This window comes from Acinonyx jubatus, chromosome F2 (genome assembly GCF_027475565.1).
Source record: "Acinonyx jubatus isolate Ajub_Pintada_27869175 chromosome F2, VMU_Ajub_asm_v1.0, whole genome shotgun sequence".
Lineage (NCBI taxonomy): Eukaryota > Metazoa > Chordata > Mammalia > Carnivora > Felidae > Acinonyx > Acinonyx jubatus.
In genome coordinates, this window is record NC_069394.1 from 40,241,370 (window position 1) to 40,264,805 (window position 23,436).

The 23,436-nt window shown below is 51.9% G+C and overlaps 1 protein-coding gene across 1 annotated transcript; it reads left to right on the forward strand.

Annotated features, from left to right (window-relative positions):
- The first annotated feature begins 981 nt into the window (after positions 1–981).
- Positions 982–20,867, forward strand: GDF6 (growth differentiation factor 6). The gene is made up of 2 exons (XM_027064192.2): positions 982–2,475; positions 17,287–20,867. Exons 1-2 carry the CDS (start codon positions 2,052–2,054, stop codon positions 18,249–18,251), a joined length of 1,389 nt encoding a protein of 462 aa, XP_026919993.1. The 5' UTR covers positions 982–2,051; the 3' UTR covers positions 18,252–20,867.
- Positions 20,868–23,436: the final 2,569 nt, after the last annotated feature.

Genomic DNA, 23,436 nt, shown 5'->3' on the forward strand with positions numbered 1-23,436 from the left:
GGAGATGAGGAGGAGAACAGCCAGCACAGACCCTGGAGCAGTGTGACCTGAGGTCTCAGTTTCCCTACCTGTAAAATAGGGATAATAACAGCACTTATAAGACTATTTTGAAGATTAAATAAAATAATATGTGTAAAGGGCTTACAATCCTGCCAGTTCACAAGTTCTCTTAGGTGTTTGCTATTATCTGGGGGAGGCCAGTGCCAAAGAAGCCAAAGCAGAGCCCAAACCTTGAGGAAGTTAAGGCATGAAGGGAGAGGGGAAGAGCAACTTCCCCCTGCAGTCAAGCCAGTGGACCTCTGCAGGGACAGAAAAAGGCAGGGAGAAGCAAAAGTGAGAGGAAGGGGAGTAGAAGACTGGCAACACACACATACAAAACAAGTGTGGGAGGAAATCATCTGAGATCAAATAAAACCATAAAGAAGAAAAAGGCACAAATGTGATAGAGGTTTAGGGTCCGTGATGCATTCTTCTATGTTGGAATGGGAACACTGGATTTGGGGTCTGTGCCCTCGGTTCTCTCCCTGGCTGCATGTCCTCTTGTCTGAGTGTCCTTGGAAAAGTCATTTATCCCCTGTCTCATTTTTTTAAATCTGTGAAAGTGAAAATGGTGAGGCCAACTGCACAGAGCTGTTGGGATGACTAAAGGAGAGCATGTTATGGTTGGTGGCTGAACACCCAAAAAATGCACAAGGAGATTCTAGGACCATAGCATTCCAGGGCACAGAGCACTGTGGGAGAGAAGCAGTCCTCCGCCTTGACTTCCAGCGTTCAGGCCCAGGAATGAGCAAGGCAGTGGGCGGGGAAGACACGCACTGGGAATCTGGGGACAGATAAAGGAAACTCGTGATGGGGCGAGGCTGGACTGAAGAGAAACAGATTGGGGAAGAGCTGCAAAGGGAGGGGTCCGCTGAAAGAGGAGGGGGAGGCCGCGGAGGGAGAGGGTGGGAAGGCAGAGATGGGAGGGCAGTGTGAGAAGAAAAGCAGGCTGGGGAAAGAAGGATTGGAATGCAGAAGGAACTTAGGGAAGGAGAAAGTATTGAAGGCGGGAGGGAAAGACGAGTGGGAAAATGGGGATGCAGTGGAGCGGGGGACCAGGCCGCGCGAGGAAAGAGGACCCCGGGAAGAGACGGAGGAGAAAAGAAGCGGCTAAAGCCAGCGCCAGAAGAGTCTGGGGACTTCGAGAAGAGAGGCTGGGGCCTGCAGTAGAGCGCGGCAGCTTTCAGCATCCATCCGGACTCTAAAGACTCGTGGCCTTTGCTTGACCTCGAGGGTCGGGAACAGACGCCCTGTCTTTGTGGAGAGCGGTACCCCACCGAGAGAATGGGGCTGTTCGGGGTTGGGCCCTGCGCCTGGAGCCCGGTGAGGCTTCGCTGGCCCCGGGCGGGCCCCTGAAGGCAACGAACGGCCGGCCGGGAGGTCGGGGCCGAGGAAGGAAGGTATCACCAGCCAGAGCCAGAGCGCAGTCCGCTGCAGACGCGCCTGCCGGGAGCAGTCTCTGGGGGGCGCCGCCGCCGCTTCCCTCCTCCGGGGCCGCTTGCTCCCCGAACAGTGGAGGCAGCGGGAGAGGACTTAGCGCCCGCGCTGCGCTGCGGAGGAGGTGAGGGGGCGGGGGCGAGCTTCCGACGGTGCTAGGGGGACTCTGGCGCTGCGGATGCTCCTGGCCTCCCCGCCGCCGGGCGACCGCGCCCGCCTTCCCTGGCCCAGCGCTCCCGGCCCGCTCTGCGCACGCCGCCCGGCAACCCCGCGCGCGTCCCGCGGGGGCGCTGCGTCTCCCAGCCACACCGGCACACCGCGGCCCCTCTCCCCCACACCTCCTGGCCACACCACCGGCCTCTCCTCCCACCCTCCGCTCCCCTCCTCCCCCCACCCCTCCCCTCCCGACGAGGGGCGGGAGGGGGCGTGGCAGGGCCGGGGTTTGTGTGGCTGGGACCCGGCTCCTTGCACTCTGAGTCCGCGCGAGGAGCCGGGCCCCGGCCGCTGTCCAGCCGCTCCGTGCCCCTCACGCCCTGCGCCGCCGCCTCTCTGGGAGACGCTGCCACTCGCTCGCCATGGATACCCCTAGAGTCCTGCTGTCGGCCGTCTTCCTCATCAGTTTCCTGTGGGATTTGCCTGGTTTCCAGCAGGCTTCCATCTCATCCTCGTCGTCGTCCGCGGAGCTGGGCTCCGCCAAGGGAATGCGAAGCCGCAAGGAAGGGAAGATACCGCGGGCGCCACGAGACAGTGCCACGGCCGGGGAGCCCCAGCAGCGCCACGAGCCACAACCGCGGCCACAGGATGGGCCCCGGCGGCGGCCGCCGCAGCAGCCCGAAGCGCAGGAGCCCCCCGGCAGGGGCCCACGCGTGGTGCCCCACGAGTACATGCTGTCAATCTACAGGACTTACTCCATCGCCGAGAAGCTGGGCATCAACGCCAGCTTTTTCCAGTCTTCCAAGTCGGCTAATACGATCACTAGCTTTGTAGACAGGGGACTAGGTAAGTGGCAAAGAAGATGCCCCACTCCTCTCTCCCTGGAACTCCGCAGCCAGGGCGCTGCTTCGGCTCTGGCAGGAGGTTGCGTTTGTGAATTACCATCCCGCTCTGGACGCCTCCCCCTTTCTTTTCTTAAATTGTTTTTCTCAAGCCCGAATAAGTTTATGAATGCAGCTGCAGATTTGACTCCGGTTTTCAACCCTCCCTTCCTCGCTTCCTTCTTTCCCTTCCTTCCTTCTCTCTCGTCTTTCTTTCTCTTGTCTTTTGCAGAAAGCAGCGTGGTGGCCGCTCGTCTGGTGGCTGGTGGAGGAAGCGTGGAGGACGGGAGGTGGCAGGCAAATCACTGGGTCTGGAGAGGGGACGCGGCGGGGACTGACGGCACCCTTGCCACGGGGTCTCGGGTTGTGCGTGGTGCGCGGTACAAGGCCTGAGCTGCGGTGGCCGACCGGGAGGGCCCTGGGGCACGAGTGAGCAGTTGTAAAGCCCCGAGCTCCCGTTCGCTCCGGGAAAAGCCGGCAGAAGCAAGTCCCGCGGTCGGAGGAGTGAGTCCTCGAGCGGCGTCTGGCATTGCCCCGACCCAGCCGCAGCAAGGGTTCTCAGCTCACCCCAGCGCTGGATGTGGGGGGTATTAACAGCCTGGAGGGAGCCCGGCGCCCTCGGGCGTTTTTGCTCCTGCAGCGAGCGTGCTCTCTGCGGCTCCGAGGCGTCAACCTAGTCGTTTCTGCTAAGGCAGCCGCGAGCAACTGGCAGGGCGGGGCAGGGGCAGGGCAACTAAGTTTGGGGTTTGTTGGTACTTAATCCATATGGGTGCATGGATGTGTTCATCCACCTTTCCCAGCCAGGCATCGCTCCTCTCTTTGAGCTTCTCCCAGGGGCCCTATTCGTGGTTCCCTCCGAGGGCGTGGGTGCATGAGTGGGTGCCTGCGGAAACTCGTGCACCAGCTCCTTGCCACCCGAGATGGCCCACGTGGTGAGTGCCTTCAAGAGAACCCCGCTCTCCCCATGGCCCCCAGAAACTGAGGAGGGATCCACAGGCACCAGGAACTCAGCTCCTAAAGAGACAATAACGTGGAAGGAGGCAGGAAAGGAGGGAAGAAAAGAGAAAGAAAAGGGAAAGGGGAGGAAGGAGTCGAGAAGAAAGGGAGGAGGAGGTAAAAGAGAGAGAGATTTGGGGGCAGCTATCCATTCCACCATCCTGCCCAGACTTAGCTCCGCGGCTTTGACCGGTTCCCCTCCTCCTACTCCCAGGTCAGTGAAAGTGGGGTCGCTCAGGAACCCGCGAGCGCCAGGGTTCAGGCGGACAGGGCTGCTCCGCTCGGCCTGCCTTGAATACACGCAGGTCCTCGGACCTTTTCGGAGGAGGCTAACGGCCCCCGAGCCCCGGGCTCTTCCCGGGCTTCAGACCCCAGCCTCCACCCTTGCAGCCACCTTCCTTGCAGACCAGGGTTCCTGCCCACGCTGGATTCGCTGCTGCAGCCGAGGTCAGCGAGGTTCATGAGCTGCTGAAAGGTCCAGGCAGCAAATTAACGCCGGCTATTTTATGGTGATTTTAGGGCTACTAAAGTCACCTTTGCAGACACACGTGGCTTCTTCGTAGTGCTGCAACTGGATCCCCAACCTCGGTGCCCGCAGCGCAGCTCGCCCCCTCCCCCCACCCGGTCTTCTCCCTGCCTCTGTTGTCTCCCTCCCTCTAAATCCTGTTTACCGTCCGCCTTCTCTGCTACCCTAGTCAAAGACTACCCTACACTTCCCTGGTGGAGACACTAAAGAAGCTCAGAGAAAATTGCTTAAGAGGCCTTTCCCCAGGGGAAGAAATCCCGGAGGCCCAGGCTGGCGGGAGGCTGGGCGCCTGTTTTCTTTTCCCCAAAGGAAGTGGCAAGAGTCTCCGCCCCTCCCCCAAGCAGGCACCCCTGACTCGTAAGCTGCGCCCTCCGAGTTTGGCCCGGGACCAAGGGACCCTGCAGGCTGTTGGGAGGTGTCTACCGAAGCCTGTGGCGTGCAGGCAGGAGTGGGAGGTCTCTGGAGGGTTCAGCTCCCGCGCCGACGCGGCCTCCCTTCTCCACTGCTGGCGCTGCAGTCTCCCCCCGGGCACCAAACTGGGCGCCCCGGGCGCCGGAGGTAGGGAAAGGGACTGGCTGCGCGCCCAGGCCTGGGGGCCTCTGTTCCCCAGCCAGGTCTCCAGGCTAGCGGGACCAAGACCCAGACGTCGGCTTCAACTCTGGAACGCGGTCCCCAGCCGGAGGAGACGTGGAGTGACCACTTGGACCTCAGCTTCGAAGGCGCGGTCTCCTCCACTCTCTCAGGTTCCCAGAAAACGCGAAGAAAGGCAGTTAGTTGACTGGGAAGGCTGTGCGACTCGTCGCACGCCGCTCGGGGGCGAAGGCGTGCGGAGCTCGAGGCCGGAGGGGGCGCGCAGAGGAGGGGTTGCGTTGCGGGCTACAGCGCCAGCTTGATAAAGGGAAAGCCTCACTTTCCCTCTCACTGATTTTGATTTGATGTGTCACCGGCGGTGACCTCGGGCTGGACCTTCCGGGGCTTGCTTAGCATCGGGCCCCTGATTGGAGTGTTTCAACTCAGCGATCTAATTGAGGGTTCATGTCATAACACATCAAACGGTGTCTAGTCTCCCGTGATGGAAGGGACCCGCCAGCCGCGCATCCCCGGCTCCTGGCGAGGACTTCCGCCCCTCTCACGTGGGGACTCTGAACCGCGCCAAACCCTGCTACATCCCCTCCCCCAACCCGTGGATGGCAGGGCAAGTAGGAGAGAGCAGCGGCCAGCCGAGAGCTGGGCCGGCCGCGCTAACTTGGCGCCTTGCCTCGGGGATGTTTAAATCGCCGTCGAATGCGGCAGGCTTGGCTTGGAGCTGCAGGGTCCCTCGGGGGAGGAGCAAAGAAAATGCAAGGAGTCTTGAAGCCGGTCCGGGAGGCAGGAACTCCTCACTTACCTACAGTATTTGTAACAAGCCTTCCTCACCCGGGAACCCCGGAACCTCAAAAGTCACCCCTCAAGCTTGCGATTAAGAGTGGGCGAGTAGGGATAAATTCGGTCGGAAGTGAATGAAGAGCGCTTTGGGTCATAAAGATAGCACGTTCTCTGTTACCGCATCCTTGCCACCTTCTCCCCACCCCACACACACACCTAATGAGGAGACCTGATTGCGACTTTTAAAAAAAGGTCCCTCCTTTCGGGTTGCTCTTCCAGCATCTAGGGGTGATAATAATAGCCAACATATGTTGAGCATTTACTGTATACCAAGTACTGTGCTAAAATCTATTACCTGAATTATTTCATCTAATTCTTACAACAACTCCTGGGGAAAGTGCTATAAACAGTGTTTTACAGGTGAATTAAGGAAGACAGAGAGGTTAAGCAAGTTGCTTAAGGTCACACGGAGTGAGGGGTGAAGCACACATCCAATTCTAGGTCTTGTGTACTTAACGATGACACTATGTGGATAGGATAAGGGGTGAGAAAGTTTCTAAAGGATGGTGGCAGGAAGCGGGAACAAAAAACAGGGGGGACAGATTTGCCACCCGGTCTAATATTCTATGATTTCTAAGAACCAGTTTGGAGTTGGAGCAGATCTTTGGATTTGAGGGTCTGAATCTGTGCTGTGCTTTGTAGTCTCTGTAAAGGCACAAACCACATTATCCCTGATCTTTACAAATTCTTGCATATTGTGCTTTGACTTTGGATCCACAAAGATGGAAACTGCACGTTTGTGCTGGTGCAGTTGTAAGTTCAGAATAGATCAGTTTGGATACAGAGAAATTGCAATTAGCACATGATATAACCATTCAAAGGCCACTAGTACTGGAGTCCTGGGGCCTGGGAAAGGCAGACAATTAGAACTTCTATGAACTCAACATGGCTGAGAGATAGAGGATGAGAGAAAGAGAGAAACAAATCTGGAACTCTCAGCTTTGTAGTTAGAAGTGCCACATAAACAAGGGGGGAAAAAACCTCCCCCCTTGGTTTTGGAAGAAACCAAAATGAGTCTAGGAATACTGCTGTAAGTTTGGTTTCCAGATGATTTGGAAATAAGACTCTTTAAAAAAAAATTTTTTTTTCCCCTGGTGGTGGTGGTGGTGGTTGTTACAATAGCCTTCTCAGAAAGGCAGCGGTAGGGGACAGATCAAAAACCAAAAATGAGATCGGAACATCCTTGAGGAACTTGACACCCTAGAAATGAATCCCTGGAAAGTCTGCCGTTGACTGTTGCCTTCTTGGTTTACCTTGTGGGTCTCCATTATCAGAGGGCAGGGCAGGACAATTGTGGGGATAGCCGGGCCGCGAGGAGGGCATTCTCAGAGCTGCAGAGTTCCCTCGCGATTGAAGTTTGTCCCGTACAGCATGTTATGCAAAACAGCGAGTTTCTGGGTGGACCTGGGCCGCAGAGTGGCGTAATCAACGCAGCAGCGCTTTTGCCCCGACCCTGTTGTCGTTGGCAAACGGAAAATGAAATATAAGCAGGGAAGTATTTTAATGGGGACGGAGGGAATTCACAACTGTTAATTATTTGGTGACCTTGTATTCGATTTGTTTGAGTCCCTTATAAAAACACTAATGCAGACCAGACGGCCAAGTGAGGAAGCCGGCAGAAGGTTCCAATCTAGGCTTTATTTCCCCGGAAAGAGGGAACAGCCTTGGAAAAGGATTGCTGAGCGTTCAGAGTGTGCGCGTGAGGGCGCGCCCGAGTGAGCGTCCGCGTGGGGTTTGCTTTGCTGTCCAGGTTCATGATCTTCTACCAGGCCGGTGGACTGGAAGGTCCTGGGAAAAGGCCGAGGTTGAGGGAAGGAAGCTTTAAAGCAGAAGTTTGTTCTTCTCTTCTGGCGGGAAGGATTAAAACATTTTCAAGGCCACAAACCACAAACACCTAAGCCATTGGCTTGCTGTTAAATATCAGTTGCTGTCACCCCCTTCCCTAAGGCCCAAGGCCTTTGAAGACTCTTACAAGGGCCGCCTTAGCAAGTAAGCTAAGAACACCTAGTGTCTTCTGCAGCGAGAGTGCGAGTGTGGCCCGAATTCTGGGCGAGCTTCCTCTGCAGGGGAGGCTAATTTGACAGGGACACTGAACGTTTTCCCCCGGCGCGGGAGGCTCTTGGGCTCTGCGAGTTTGCGCGATAGAGTTGCTGGTGGGGGAGGGGATCGAAAAACGTGCCCAAACATCCTGGCCTTTCCTCCACACTAAAAGAAAACCAACCAACCAACCAAACAAACAAAAAAACAAAACAAAAACCAAAAAACAAGTTACCTAAGCCACAGCCCACGACAGGCCTTGAGAATCCCTTCCGCAAGCTGAAAGAAGACACGGAACCTCCCCCCTTGCGACCCGAGCGTTTGCGCGTCGCCTGGACCCGCGGGGAACGCGGGCGTTGCATAGATGGAGGTCCTAACGCAACCGGTTTTTTCTCCCAGTCTCAGTTCTCTGGGTTCTGGCGGCACACCTCCTAGCAATTGGTGTCGTCTTTCTGGGGCGGTGTAAGGAGAAGGAGAAGAGAACGGGACGGAGGGGCGGGAAAAAGTACGAAAGAGAGAGGGCAGAACGAAAACGTTTGCTTTCTGCCGGGACTGCTGCGTGCTTTAAACGACGCAGAGCAAATGAACAATACCCCCTGGGGGCCTTTTACGGGAAGGGAAGGGCACTAATTCAATAAGTCCTCGGGTACAGAATAACCCTGGTCGAAGGATGCTCTCTAGATCCGGGGACAGTATCCCAGCGGAGGCCGCGACGTATGGCAAGCGGGACTGTGGATCTCCGCGTCGCTTCGTGGCTGGGGGCCTCAAGCACCCCACCCTACCCCCGTCTCCCTTCAAAGTCCTGGCTTTAAGCTCAATGGCAGTTAAGTGCCCTCTGTTTACAGGAATGAAATCGGGCCTCGTAGGCCTAACGAGTTCCAGGGTTGCTGTCCCCTGCCTTCCAGGACCGTCCACTAGCGCTGCTGGGGGCAGAGGGTTGGGTCGGCGTAGGGTGAGAAGCTGCGGGAGCTAGGAGGGACTGGCGGCGGGCGGCGGGCCGCGCTGGCCAGCGTTCCCGGAGAAGCGCGCGCGGCGCAGCCAGTGGCCGGGGTGTCTGGGGGCGGAGCTCGGCTTAGGGACCGGGTAGTGGGCGTGCTGGAGAGGAGAGGGGCGGGCTTGTGGCCCAGGCGGACGCCGGTGGAGCTGAGTGAGCCGTGCAGAAAGTGGGGGCAGGAGCTGCGCGGAGGGTTGGTTTTGGGATCCCGGGTGGTTTATACGGCCCCCTACCCCGTACTCTCCCTAAATAACGTGAGAACCAAAGAGAATCCTTGCGCCCGCTTTGCCAATCTGGCTTTGCAAGATGGTCCAGCCCTCATCCCACTTCCCAGAACTGTTGCTCCTAAGCCCCGTGGGGAGGGAAATTGAATGATGTTGGCCTATGGTCCATAGCTGCCACAGCGAATCTCATTTTGGTGCGACGTTATTTTGGAAGTCAGCTCAAGGTGAACTCATTGAAGCAGAGTTTCCACGATCCCAACCCTTTAAAGAAGACACACCATTGAGGTTTCTCCTACGCAGGACCCCTGGACGCCGAAGGTCCTATCCTGTCCACACAACACGCCGGTTGGAACCCCTCTCCACACCTGCAACCTGAGAACTGGTCAGGGAGGAGAAACCAAATACAATGGAACCTTTTCTTCTACTTTTGATCTCAAACCTCTCTAGTCAAAAGGCCCGATCATTTTCCAACCGGGAAAGCTGGTTCACGTCGGCAAGTCATCCTCCTGGCCAATCCTGGGTCTGTGTCACTCCAGTGGGCTCCCAGAGACCCTGCTGGTCAACAGGGCAGCGAGGGCGGCCCCTGGCAGATCAACCCGGTCCGGGCCCTGCGTGCGCAACTCCAAGGGAAGGGCAGTGACCTGTGGAGGACGGCAGGACTCCGCGGAAAGTTGGGGACAAAAGCTACAGCATGAGGGAATGGTACCAAGTTGCCGTGTGGATTTCATCTGCAGTGATGTCAAATTAAGATTTGGGGAGACCAGGGTGAGACTGCAGTGAAAAGAGACGCCTGTGAAGTGTTCTTGATCTCCGCTTTGAATCTCTGGCTCTTGAACCCCTCTCAAGAACTCGTAGCCAAGAGCGTTTGCACTAAGTCCTCGGACACCACTTTACAAACGAATCCATTTCATCTTAGAGAAACTAAAGGAGTCTCCTTGAAGCTTCTTTGCCTTCCGAGTCCTGCTGGGGGTGCGCAGTGCCCAGTGCTCTGGGGGAGGGATGGCCGCCTTCTTCAGCCAGAACCTCGCCTTACTGCCATTGAAGGCTGTGCTGAGGCTCCGGGTGTGCTGGAAGTTCAAAGTTCAGTCGGGTGGCATTCAGGGTTCGCCTTCCCTCCCCTCCTCACGTTGGACCCAAGCGTGGTGCTCGAACACTGGGATTTCTCTGTGGGATCCCCGCTGGCCACCAGACCTGCTGAATCGTATGGGGTTTACAAGGCCCAGACTCTTTGCAGGGAGGAGGGTGCCAGTCGGCCAGGCTTGGGAGAGAGGCTGGAAAAGCCTCTGAAGATTCCGTGGAGGACCCGCCTGAGGCCTCTCTGGCTTTGAAAGGAGGAAAACAAGCTGACAAATTCTGGGCCAGCTATTGGAGAAAACACTGGGGAAGCCAAGAGATCTAGAGAGAAGCTAGATGGTTGACTGTGTGGTGATCACACACACACACACACACACACACACACACACACACACACCAACCTATAGGGCCTTCTCAGGTGACTCAGTGGCTGGGCCTCATTCATTGCTACACCCCATCTTCCCCACCAAATGTGCCTGGCTCTTTGCCCTGTGAAGATCACCCTCATCCCCACCCCGATTACCTCTGTGGACAGATGATGCCCCACAAAAGGGCTCCAAAGTGGGAAGCGAGGGGCAGGGAAGGCTACTAACCCCCAGGCCTGTCTGGGCTGGGTCTGCCCAGCCAGGAACCAAATGCCAGGGTTGGCATATGGGCCAGCACTGGCCCTGAACCCACAGAGGAGGGAACCTTCTAGGAGGGACCTATCTTTGATGAGATTCTGGCTAGAGGTTGGTTGCCCACCTGGAGGTTGTGAGAGAGACCTTGGTGGTGGAGGGACATAATGACAGGAGCACTGAAAAGGGTCTGTGTGATGGGGGTGAAGCCACAACCCCTATAGGCCTTGCCCCTCACTGGACCTCAGATGAATAGAAGCTGGAAGCCCTTGCTTCTCTCATCCTCCCAGCACCTCTCCTCCACTCACTTCTGGAAATCCTGTGGAAACAATTGGACTGCATCTCCTCAAAGAAGGCCAAGAGGAGTACAGGTGCATCTTTTGCCTACCTGATTTGGGTGGTTACAGTAATCTTGGCTGTGTTCATTGGGTGCTTCTGTGTGTCATGTACAGCTGGCCCTGGCTGCCTTGACTCTGACTTTTACAATGACTCTGCAAGGTAGGGGGGTGGTTCTCCCATTTTACAAGATGAGGCCTATGAGGCTGGGAGAGATTATACGACCTAGAGTATCCAAGTTCATTCAGCCACTAAGTTACAGGTCAGGATTCAAATCTATGTCTCTTAGACTCTAGACTTTTGTGCTAATTCCACATTGTCAGTAGTAACTAACATTCACACGCGTCTTCAGATAAATGTCTTTCCTACTCTTCTCATTTGCCACCCCTCCCGCAATGACTCTGTGAGTTGATGTTATCCTCATTTTGTAGATGAGAGAATTGTTTCCCTGTAAGTTCTCTTTCAAAAGCCCAACTGTTAACATCCCTTCAGTTCTGCTGTTTAGGAAGTGATTTACTCTTAGAGACTAGAGACCGATGCTCTTCCCCCAGGCATGGGCTGCATGAAAGAGCAGGAGCCTTCTCAGAGTTTCTACCAGACACAGAGATCAAGGGCTAGATGTCCAGGGTGGTGGCACAGATTTCGGAGCCATATGGCCATGTTTACTTCTTGGTATCTTGGGCAAGTTACTGTTCAGCAATCTGCATGTGAAGCTTTCTGGTCCATAACATGAGCATACTCGTGATATCCTTTTCTTTTTCATAGTTACTTTTGAGGCTTAAATAAGTTGTTATAAGAATTTAGATCATGCACAATAGATACTGTTTGCTATTATGATTTCTATTCCGGATGGTCAAGCAAGTGCACCCTATGGAGGGTGAATTGCGTGGATGGCCTCTTGAATCTGCACCTCAGTGAGGAGGCTTCGTGAGATCAGCAGTTTGCAACAAATCTCAACAGAGGCAGGACTCAGGACAAGAATACAGGAGGATGCTCAATATATTACTGTGTCCCAGGAGAGGGTAATCGTTGGAGCACAAATTACTCAGAGGCCTTCACGCCCCAGGAGAGAGGGCTGGTGGCTCATTTTTACTCACCCTGTTCATCTGACTGTGTTTCTAACCTGTCGACTTTGGCACCTCAGGCAGTGCTGAAGCTGAGTAACTAGGGAGCAAGTGACTTCCAATCTAACCGTGCAATTCCTGCTTGGAGATCCTCCTTCTAGTAAAGGAAAAAAAAAAATCCTTGGGGAACCCAGTTCGCCTTGAATTGATGGCATTGGTGATGAATCTGCGTCGCGTGTCTTTCCTCCCTCTTTGCTCCACCGCCCAACGAGTGCCCTGGAAGAGGCGTGGCCACAGGTCTGAGGGCCCCGGATAGAATTAAGACCTTCAGATCCTGTTCTTTACTAGTGGCAAGGCATTGGGCAAGTGAAGATAACTCACAGAATCCCAGTTTCTGCATCCATAAATGAATGTAAAGTAGAACGGGTCTCACCGCCAGCGGTGAGGATTCAGGGACAGAGGCCATCAAAGCCCAAGCACTGGCCTGCCACAAAGGCGCGCCCCATACGCGTTCAGTGCGGCTGTTGGCCAAAAAATGAGGGGGTTGGGGGAAAGGGTTAGCTGCAAAGACGTCTGGAGTTTTAGTTGTAAAGATGGGTGAATATCCCGCCCCTTCTTACTCCTCCCCACCCCACCTAGGGAAGTGGGGGTGGGAAAGTCCACTATCATCTCGGCTTTCTGAGCCCCTGCCTAGTCGCAGGATCTGTGCCATTGGAGGACGTGGGGCGGGACGCGTGGCGGGGTGTCGGGTGGAGGCGAGTGGGGCCCTCTAGGGTCACCTCAAATGCAAAGGACGAGAGCCCGGCACGCACTGAGGAGCCTAGAGAGCTGGAGCCGCGGGGGCACCCTGGAAGGGTGAGGGGCGAGAGACAAAAAATACCCGCAAGGACTCTCAAGCGGGACCTCAAGCTGTGTACCTATCTCAGGAATGTCTTGGAAAAAATGCAGTGTGTGAGCTTTCCGCCCCAAACCAAATGAAACTGCGGGTTTTCAGAAACTCTCCACTGGGTGGCCCAGCGGAGCTGGCCCCAGCGTGAGTAGCCCTGGGGGACCCTCAGGGCGCATTTCCTGCCGCCTGGAGTCCCTCGACTAGGCCGCCCTCCTGGGGCTCAGGTTCTTGGGTGTCGGGTCTTTGGTGCTGTGGGCAACCTTTCCTTTCCCGTCTGGTGTTTGTTTCTTAGCTTTCTCCGGCCACGTACTGAGACTGCGACCCCGCATTGATGACTTTACTGTCCTAGGCCAGTTTTCTAATTTAAAATGGGCATTACAGTCCCTACCTTGCAAGTGATTCGTTTTTTTCTTGTGCCTTCATCTGTGTCCTTTTTAAATTGTTTGTCAAATTCCACACTAGATGTACATGTTTGAGGTGTCCTCAGCCTTTTACCAACTTGCTCTTAACTCAAAAACGGCTGACCTATTTATGAAGACTTCTCTTCAAGTATACAGATGTTTGTCCCTTCTCCTTCTCTCCTCCTCCTCCTTCCTCCATCCACCCACCTGGGAAAGGTGATAGGCACAAATCCAGCAACTGTAACTCGCAAGGTCTGTACGTCTAATACTCAACAAACACCGAGTAAACTGGAGTCTGAGCCAAGCTGTAACAAACCAGGTCGGTGCAAATTAAAACAAAATAAAAAGCTCCCATGATTACTGATTGATTTCAATTTAAAGGTGGAAACCTTAGGATTCCCTCCCAGGATGTAAGAAAGTACCAGAAACAGAAGGGAAGGTTCATGTTTCTAGTGAGGAGGATGGGAGAGAGGGTCAACCGGTGATATCAGCCCTCATTTATGAGGACTTGGTGGGAGAGGGGGCTTGTGGGAAGGGAGTGTGAAGGGCTGGCTTCCTACCCAGAGGTGGCCATGACGGCAAGGCCAGGCTTTCTGATGCCAGGTCAGCAGTCAAAGTGTCTTCAGGGTCACAGGGGATGGTGGTGTGTGCACTCCCCAGGTTGGATGCCTCCTTTGGGCGATTTCTGTGATGCATGGCCCCAGAGCAGGTCCAGACAGGTGGGGAATGTGGTCTGTAGGAGAGCTGCACAGAGAAGCCACCTTCTTGGACCCTCTGTTCAGGGGTTAGAGGTTCTGGAGACCCAGTGAGAGTACATGTGGCTGAAAGAGTACCAAAAATGTGGGGGTGGCTGTGGGGGGTGGGGCAAAAAGGAGCTGGGAAGAATAGTGACTTGGTTCTAGTGAGTGCGACCTTAGAGTCTGCCCTGGGTCTTGTGCTTTGGAGGACCCTGTTTTGCCTCACCTCCAGTGGTGCTCCACCCCACATGGTGAGGAATCTAAGGAGCCAAGGGGACATGCTCATGTAGATTCATGGCTCTTACAGTGAGATCCCAGACCAGCAGAATCAGCATTGCCTGGGAGCTTCAGAAAGATGCATTTTCTAGGCTCCATAAGAAACCTCTGGAGCTTGAGAGAATTTGCATTTCTAACAAGCTTGACGCTGTGTGGTGCTGAGGGTGCAGACTTAAGGGGCCTCTACAGGTTTAGTGGCCTTGAGAGCTACTATTCTACTGTGGTCATTGAACCATAGAGCTCTTGCCCAACTAGCCCAGAGTCCCCTTCAAGGGCCTGGACAACTTCTTCATTGGGTTTGTCCTCCTAAGAATGTATCTGCCCCAGATATATGCCTGGAAGCTTGCACCTGTGAGCAAGGGAGTCCACACTGGTGCAGGTGAGGCTGTTGGAGCTGCAATGGAAAGAGAAAGGAGCAGGTTAGACTGAAGCTCCCATTTGCACTCTTTCCCTGAGCCCTGGAAAGATTAAGAACTGGCTGATCTTGCTAGAAAGACCATCAGAAATCCCAAGGCTGCACCATCAGTAGAACCCTCTCTCTACAGATGCTTTCCTCTGTTCTGACACCTTTTGAGAAGTAGAGAAAAGTAATTCAGCTGTGCAGACTAACCATTGTTAGCCCACACTTAAAAAAAAAAGAGTAGAAACAAAATAGGCTGCTTTCTCCATGTTTCACGAGAGAGATATAAATAAATCATTACCCTTTGCACCTTTCTATGCTCTCCAGCCAGTGACAAATTGTCTCAAGAGTTATGTAAGCAGGGATGGAAATGATTTCCTTAAGGAGTCCATGTTTTATTCCTAGCAAGCCGTGAAAATACAGTTTGGACTGTATCCCCCCATCCCTTATACCCCAGCCATTCCTGGTTGCTTTTAAACTCTAGTACCTGGACTACAATGGAGAGGCAATGGGGCTTAGGGGCTAAATGCTCCAACTCTGGAATTAAACAGACCTAAGTCTGGATCTCAACTTCACCACTTACTAGCTGTCAGACTTTGGTAATTAACTTAATTTCCCCAAACCTTGGTTTGCCCACCTGTAAAATGGGAACAATAAGAATATCTACCTTACAGAACTGGTCTGTGCTTGTGGATAAAGTAAGGATGAAAAACACATCAGCCCTCACAATATTTAGCTGGTGCAGCAAATGCCTTCTGTTTGTCCATCTCATCACACCCTTAGTTTAGGGAGAGAGAAATATGAGAGGCAAGAAAGTGAAGCCTAAGGCAATAGGTCCAGAGATCTGGGCGGTGGCTGAGGGTTGTCAGACACAGGTTTCTTTAAAGGAGGAGAAGAAAGTGTGCTGAGTTCCCACTGATTTTAATGTGACCCTGGCCGGTTTGAAGGTCTTGGCTTCCATAAATCAACCGCCTCCAGCAGCTTTTCCCTCTTCACCTCTCTAACCCTTCCCACAGCTCCATCTCAGGTCAGGACTTGTGCGTTAGAGTGAGGTAGCCAGCCATGCAGTCAGCCTAGAGTGGGGACTGGGTGTGGCTGAGGCTCCAGACCCAGTGCCCTGGGGCTACATCTGGATAGGCAGGGAGGGTCGGACCCAGGACCCAGTGACGCTTTTACTATTGAAATCGAACCAAACTTTACTAGCTTCTGGGGAAAGCTGGGGGCTTTGGGGATTTTTGTATTTGCTGGGTTGTAAATATTTTATGAGAAGGCAGCCCAGGAAAATCTGGTTAGCTTTCCGCCTTGCACATTGAAGTGGGGTTGGCTTCATGCACAAATGCATCAAAAAAGAAGTCAAGTTGTGCCTTGGTCCCAAAGAATTCATCTTGGATTTTAAAAGCTTGTTATTCCCGCCACCCACCCCCTGCCATCATGTGCCCCAAATTTCTTTTTCTTATTTGTAATCAAAAATTTAATCTGCAAGATGAGTTGCGAAGCAAGAAGATTTCAAGTTGGGTGGGTGGGTGAAGGGGAGTGTGTGTGTGTGTGTGTGTGTGTGTGTGTGTGTGTGTGTGTGTGTGTTTGAGGTATTCTCCTTACTGGTGTATTTCTCTTTGACTGAGGGATCTTCTCAACGGATAGATGCCTGGTGTGTGTGTTTGTTCCTTTGCCCCCTGCAGACTTCTGAAAGCTTCATTGCTCTTTTGTTTGTTGTTAAAATGGTAGGTGAATTTGAGGAAGGAAGGAAGGAAGGAAGGAAGGAAGGAAGGAAGGAAGGAAGGAAGGAAGGAAGGAAGGAAGGAAGGAACAGATCATATAGTCGATCTTCAATCTGTCAGCTTTGTGTTGGGCCTAAATGCTTCAGCAAAACTGTCTAATGGGCAGCAACATCCCCCCAGACCAGTGGGTCTAAACTAGGGCTGCATCTTCAAATCATCTTGGAGCTTAAAAACAAAGAAACAAACAAACAAACAAAACTGACAAAAACCCAGTACCCAGGCTCTACCCTCAGATATTCATGCAATTGGTTAAAGCAAGCCCTGGCACTGGTAATTATTAACTTCTCTAGATGATTATAATGGGCACCCAGAATGCGAATAGCTACGTTTCTCACTTATTGCCCAGCATGTACTCCAGCTGGCACAGCTGTACCGGCTGCGTTGAGCAAGATGGACATGACATGGTCCTAGCTCCTATGGGTCAGTGGAGGGGGGCAGGATGTTGCTGGGAAAGACCACTAAAGAGACAAATATAAGCAAGTGTTTGTAGATAATGCTAAGTGCCCGGATGATAATAAGCCAGGTCCTGTGATAGTGACCAAGGGAGGCTACTTTAGATCAGGGTGGTCGAAGATGGCCTCACGGAGGAGGTGACATTTGAACCGAGACGTGAATGATGAGAACGAGCCAGCCAGCCAAAAGGAGGTCTAGGGGAAGCGCGGCCCAGGTCCACGACCACAAAGGGCACATTAGTGGTTACGCAGGCTCCTTGGAGGGGAAACCAGGGAGGCCGCCGCCACCGCCGCCTCTCCGGCAGCCAAGGACTTCCGCCCTGGGAGCCCCCGGCTGACAGGAGGAGGGGGGCCTGCCCCGATGCTCCCCCTCCTCTGGCTGCGCACCGGCCAGGCGGGGAGCCCGGGTGGTCAGGCCCCGGGCTGGCCGAGCTGGACTCCCAGCCGGCCTGCCCCGCTCCCCGCCCTTTTCCTCCCGGGGGCGGCCGCAGAGCACCGGACTGATCTCCCCCTTAAGTGAAACTGACTGTAATTATTTTTTATCTCGCAGACGATCTCTCGCACACTCCTCTCCGGAGACAGAAGTATTTGTTTGATGTGTCCACGCTCTCAGACAAAGAAGAGCTGGTGGGCGCGGAGCTGCGGCTCTTTCGCCAGGCGCCCGCAGCGCCCTGGGGGCCGCCGGCCGGGCCGCTCCACGTGCAGCTCTTCCCCTGCCTGTCGCCCCAGCTGCTGGACGCACGGACCCTGGACCCGCAGGGGGCGCCCCGGGCCGGCTGGGAAGTCTTCGACGTGTGGCAGGGCCTGCGCCAGCAGCCCTGGAAGCAGCTGTGCTTGGAGCTGCGGGCCGCGTGGGGCGAGCCGGGAGCTGGGGAGGCCGAGGCACGCGCGCCGGGGCCGCAGCAGCAGCCACCGCCCCCGGACCTGCGGAGTCTGGGCTTCGGCCGGAGGGTGCGGCCCCCCCAGGAGCGCGCCCTGCTCGTCGTGTTCACCAGATCCCAGCGCAAGAACTTGTTCGCCGAGATGCGCGAGCAGCTGGGCTCGGCCGAGGTCGCGGGCCCGGGCGCCGGCGCCGAGGGGTCGTGGCCGCCGCCGTCGGGCGCCCCGGACGCCGGGCCTTGGCTGCCCTCACCCGGCCGCCGGCGGCGGCGCACGGCCTTCGCCAGCCGCCACGGCAAGCGGCATGGCAAGAAGTCGAGGCTGCGCTGCAGCAAGAAGCCCCTGCACGTGAACTTCAAGGAGCTGGGCTGGGACGACTGGATTATCGCGCCCTTGGAGTACGAGGCCTACCACTGCGAAGGCGTGTGCGACTTCCCGCTGCGCTCGCACCTGGAGCCCACCAACCACGCCATCATCCAGACGTTGATGAACTCCATGGATCCCGGCTCCACCCCGCCCAGCTGCTGCGTGCCCACCAAATTGACTCCCATCAGCATCCTGTACATCGACGCCGGCAATAACGTGGTCTACAAGCAGTACGAGGACATGGTGGTGGAGTCCTGCGGCTGCAGGTAGCGGCGCCTTTCCTGCTGCCTTGGCCCCTGACCGCAGGGGAGGCTTGACTAAAGAGAGGCGGAGGAGGAGCTGGCCTTGGAGGAGGCAGAGGGTGGGGGAACAGCCTGGACATGCAGCCCGGTGGGAGAGGAGGGTGCGCAGCCTTCCCAGAACCTTCCACCTGCCAGCCCAGAGGGAGATACGGATTTTCACACCTCGCCTGGCCACCCTGGAAAAACAAGCCAAGGAGGATTTCTTTAGTTTTTTTTTTTTTTTTCCTTTATTACTGTGGCTTTGGATTTCCTTGTGTGTCTCACAGGTTTTGATAGGAGGTGGGGGGCGGGGAGACGCATACCTGTTTCTCAACCGCTCCAAGGATTGAAAATTTTGTAGCTTAAGAAGAGAAACAGTGTGGGAGGAAGAATCACCTTTGACCACATCTTGGTTTGATTGTTTTCTATCCGTGTAAAGAAGGTGGGTTTTTTGTTTGTTTGTTTGTTTGTTTTTTCTGGCCATGGCCTAGCCTATGCCTTGTGACCTCCCAAGCAGAAGAGTGTTCAAATAGAGGAATTGGCACCGGGAACAGGAAAGCCAGGAACGGCCCTAGCTTTAGAAGAACTTGCTTTTATACCTGGCTGCCCTGGGCTCTCCCAGGAGAGGGAGCTGGCAACCGGCATCTCACTCAAGGGGTCTCAGGTCCTTTCTGTTGCTTTTTCTGGTAGGGGAAAGGGGGACTGGTATGGATGGAATGACAAGAATGAGTCCAAATGGAACCCCCTGAAGGATAATGAGAAACCACAAGGCCTGCCTCTGATGGGGCTGACACTGAGGTGTATTAGCCAGGCTGGAGGTAACCCAGGAAAAACCCTTCTGTGGTGTCTGTTTCTAACTGATTTCTTTGAACAGAATTTGCCAAAATTCAGACATCCCCTTTTAAGGGGAAGGTGATTTTCCAGTTAAACAAAAAGTGAGTAGGGACGGGAAGCTATGTAACTAAGGTAAGAGGTGCAGAGGAGGGGAAATGAGCCAAGAAGCAGAGGATGAAGTCAGGACGGGAGGTCGTGGGCCCCAAGGAAGCATGGGGAGAAGGGGGCAGGCCAGAAGCAGGGAAGAGAGGATGAAAGGGGACACAGGTCCCTGTGCCCGTAGATTTCTTTAAAATCTATGTTTTCTCCCCTCTAACATTCCTGGAAGATTACCAACCAGCAATAGCCCAGGGCTCCCCCAAAAGAATTGTTTCAGATTGTAATTACCAGTTAGGCAATGTTTTTAAAACTTAGTAATGAGAAACTGTGAAAAGAGCTAAGTGTTACATTGAGCTTGGAGTGGGAGATGGGGAAGGGACAGTGAGGGAGGAGGCAGGGGCGGTATTCATCTTCCGAAAGGAAGCAGGAGAGAGCACAACACAATTTCAATACCATTCCCAGATTGTCAGAAACATGAACTTTCCCCCAGCCTGCACCAGTATTATTTTCAAACATTGCCCATATGTAGGCCCTTTGCAGCATTAGTTTCCTTCCTAGCTTTGACCATGAAATGGTTTAAACAAGGGAACTTGTACCAACCATTAAAAAAAAAAAGTTTTTGTTTTTTCCTAAATGGTTTTGCTCTCTCTCGATCTAAACCTGTTGCTTGTTTGGTTCAGAGAACTACAAACTGTCCAAGAAAGGGTGAGAATGATTTTTAAAAAATGCTAATATAAAATGCTAAGTAAAAAAAAAAAAAAAAAAAGACTTGGCCAGGAGAAATAATTTAAAATGCACATTTGCTTTGGATGCACTGTTGTTCTGTTACGGCTGTATATATTTGTTTATTTAAGGTGGCTGAAAGTGCAAAGGGGAAATGGACAGCATGCAATTCATCTTAATGTACAAACCTTATATGCACTCAAATGTTATAATTTCTAATATTTTAAAAGTTTATATTCGAGTTGTACAAAGTTACGCATTAATCAGATATTTCATTCTTTCATAATGTTATCATTTTCTTAAATATTATTACAAAATTTTAAGTCTGTCTAATGGAGAGTTTTTTTAAACTGTCTACCTCACTATAATACAAGTATTTACAACACTAAAGTTACCGGAGGTCAATTTTATATTCAAAACATTTTTTACAGTACACTTTACTTGGATGATACGCAGTCTAATACTGTATTATTAAACTCATTTTCCCCCTTAATCACTCAGCCTGGTTTATATGGATCTATTTAGAAAAATCATTTTCTCACGGAACTGTTGTCAGTGGTATTTTGGTCCAGTATGGGACTGAATGTCTGGAAAGGCACTGGTTATTTGAAAGTGCATCATTTAGAGCATTGCACTTCATAACTCTTCCATGACTCTTGGTGAAATTTTCATTTACTAGATTAAAGCCAAATCCTCGTCAACTCTTAGAAAGTGTTGATAAAGCCTGTAATGCACTCCAGCATCTCAAGTCCCCAAATAAGAATTGGGATGATTTCTTGGCTTCTTTAACGTTGAGAAAAAGGCTGTAAATTATTTAAGCCCACCAAGATGTCAGTAACTACTGTCTTCATGTATGGCATACTGCAAGCAGAAGATATGAGACGTTCTCTGTTCACTTACTGTAAATCAGGCTCGTACTTGCTGTACACACAAGTGCAAGTCTGAGCCCTCGCTGTAGGTCAGGCACAATGATGTATGTGCATTATTTCATTTAAACCCCTCAGAAACTCCATGATATAGGTATCATTTTTATCCCCATTTTACAGACCAGGAAACTGAGGTGCAGAGAGGTTAAGCAACCTGTCAGTGGTCATGTAGCCAGGGCATGGCACTGAGGTTTTAAACCTAGTTCTTTCAGACTGTAGAGCCTGAGGCATCAACCCCTATACAATTCTCCCCCAACCTCATCTACCTGCTCTCTGGTTGGTGCCTAAATGTCAGTGTGGGGAATTTGCAATTAGTCACAATTCTGGAGGTTGGTGAGCTGTCACAGGGGCCACCAGCACTGCGTGCAGGTTTGGAATATGTGAATTGTGTGACTGCTAGGGTGGGGGAAGCTGAAATGTGGGTACAGATTGCAAAGCTCAGTGAGTTCTTAGCTTAGGCTTGCCCCGGGAAACCCCGTAGTTTAGGTCATTGCTGGGTTTCTGCAGAGTCTCTGCGGTTTTTTGGAACTGCCTGGTTGTGGTTTTGTGAGTGGGTTCTCACAATAATGGTCAATTTACAGATAGGTTATGTTTCAATAGACTGGTTGTAAGTGGTCTGTGTAAAGGTGAGAAACATTTTCCTATGGAAACAATAATGTTGGTTTGAGTTTCCAGGTCATTTTGCATAAGTTTTATTTACCCAAATGGAACTTTTTAATAAAGCAATTTTGACTTCTGGGTTTTGGGGACAGATAATCACCTGGGAAAGAAAAAACAAAAAAAGAGGCTCTTGCTCTTCTCTTTCCTGGGTGGAGGTGGGTTTTGAAATAGTTGAGAATTCTTTGCGCTCTCCACCACTCTTTCTGTATGCCTCACCCAATTCCCCAAGCTCCCCAGCTACCCCTGGGACTGCCAGCCCTGCCCTGTAGTGTGTCCCCAATCCAGAGATTTCCCTTTTCTGCATAAATATTTCCAGCCCCAAAGTTATTTTTCTCTCTTCCTTCCATCAGAAAGTTTATTCCTTCACTCAGATGGTAGAAGAAACAGGATCGATCGGATTGAATTACATGAAGATGTAAATATCTCCTAGTTCCTTAACCTTGGAGACATTTGCATTTTAAGAAAAGAACCTTGGGTAACTCAGATTTCTTGGGAGTGATGTGAAAGACTAAATAGAAGATTCAACACTCCAGCCACACACAATTTTGAGGTTGAATATGAGCTAGGCACTAAAGATACAGGGTGAATGGAAAGAACTGTCAATGTGAATTTTTTGATGTCCTTTAAGGTACATCGCTATTTATAGCTAATGTTTTAAAAATTAAATGCAATGCATTAAAGCAAAAACATTTAATAACTTAGTTTTTTCTAAAGCTCTTACGTTTAATGAGTGTAGGCCCCATAAAGAATTTGTTGCCCTTGTTTTTACTCATTGCTATATTCTTAGCATCCAAAATAATGCCCAACACAGAGCATACACTCAATAAATATGCTGAATGATTTTACAAATTCTATTTTACTTGTTAATATAATAATTTTAGTAAGCACTTTGAAGGGAGACTTAGATTTATGCCTCTTCCACTCGAACGGATCAGCCTCCCTTAATTCTGGTTACAAACCTAATTAATAGACTTCCTTTAAATATTGCACACTGCTTTTATCAATTTAATATATCATTTTTCTTTTAGAGCCCTTCAAATTTCTCTAATAAGAAAAAAAAAAACTTCTTATATATTTAAACCCCTCTTAAGTAAAGCTAATAAATTAAACTTCTTAAGATGATTCTTAAGCATTTCATTACTGTTTGTATCATTTGGCTTAACATCAGGAATCTAAAATTAGTTACCCAATTATCCATTTAAATTGATTTCAGAAGGCTAACCTGCTAGATACCTTAATAGACAACATTTTTTAAAGCTTGAAAATGTTTTAAATACCAAATATATACAAATTGTCTGAATAATTAAAAAAAAACTATTTTTGGGGCACCTGGGTGGCTCAGTCAGTTAAGTGTCCGACTTTGGCTCAGGTCATGATCTCACAGCTCCTGAGTTTGAGCCCCTTGTCAGACTCCATGCTGACAGCTTAGAGCCTGCTTCAGCTTCTGTGTCTCCCTCTCTCTCTGCTCCTCTCCCACTCATACTCTGTCTCTCTCTTTCTCAAAAATAAATAAACAATGGGGCGCCTGGGTGGCTCAGTCGGTTAAGCGTCCGACTTCAGCTCAAGTCACCATCTCACAGTCCGTGAGTTCGAGCCCCGCGTCGGGCTCTGGGCTGATGGCTCAGAGCCTGGAGCCTGCTTCCAGTTCTGTGTCTCCCTCTCTCTCTGCCCCTCCCCCGTTCATGCTCTGTCTCTCTCTGTCTCAAAAATAAATAAACGTTAAAAAATAAATAAATAAATAAACATTAAAAAAAAGTTTAAAAAAAAACCTATTTTTGAACGTAGTACACAGTGTTAATGATTGATATTCGATTTACTTTATCTTTGTACTCTATTCCAAAATTTCTTTGGGTTAAAAACACTAGCCCACTCCTGAAAATTGTAGTGTCACAAGCAAGGTAGAGTGGCCATTTCAGCAGACGACTGTGGCTG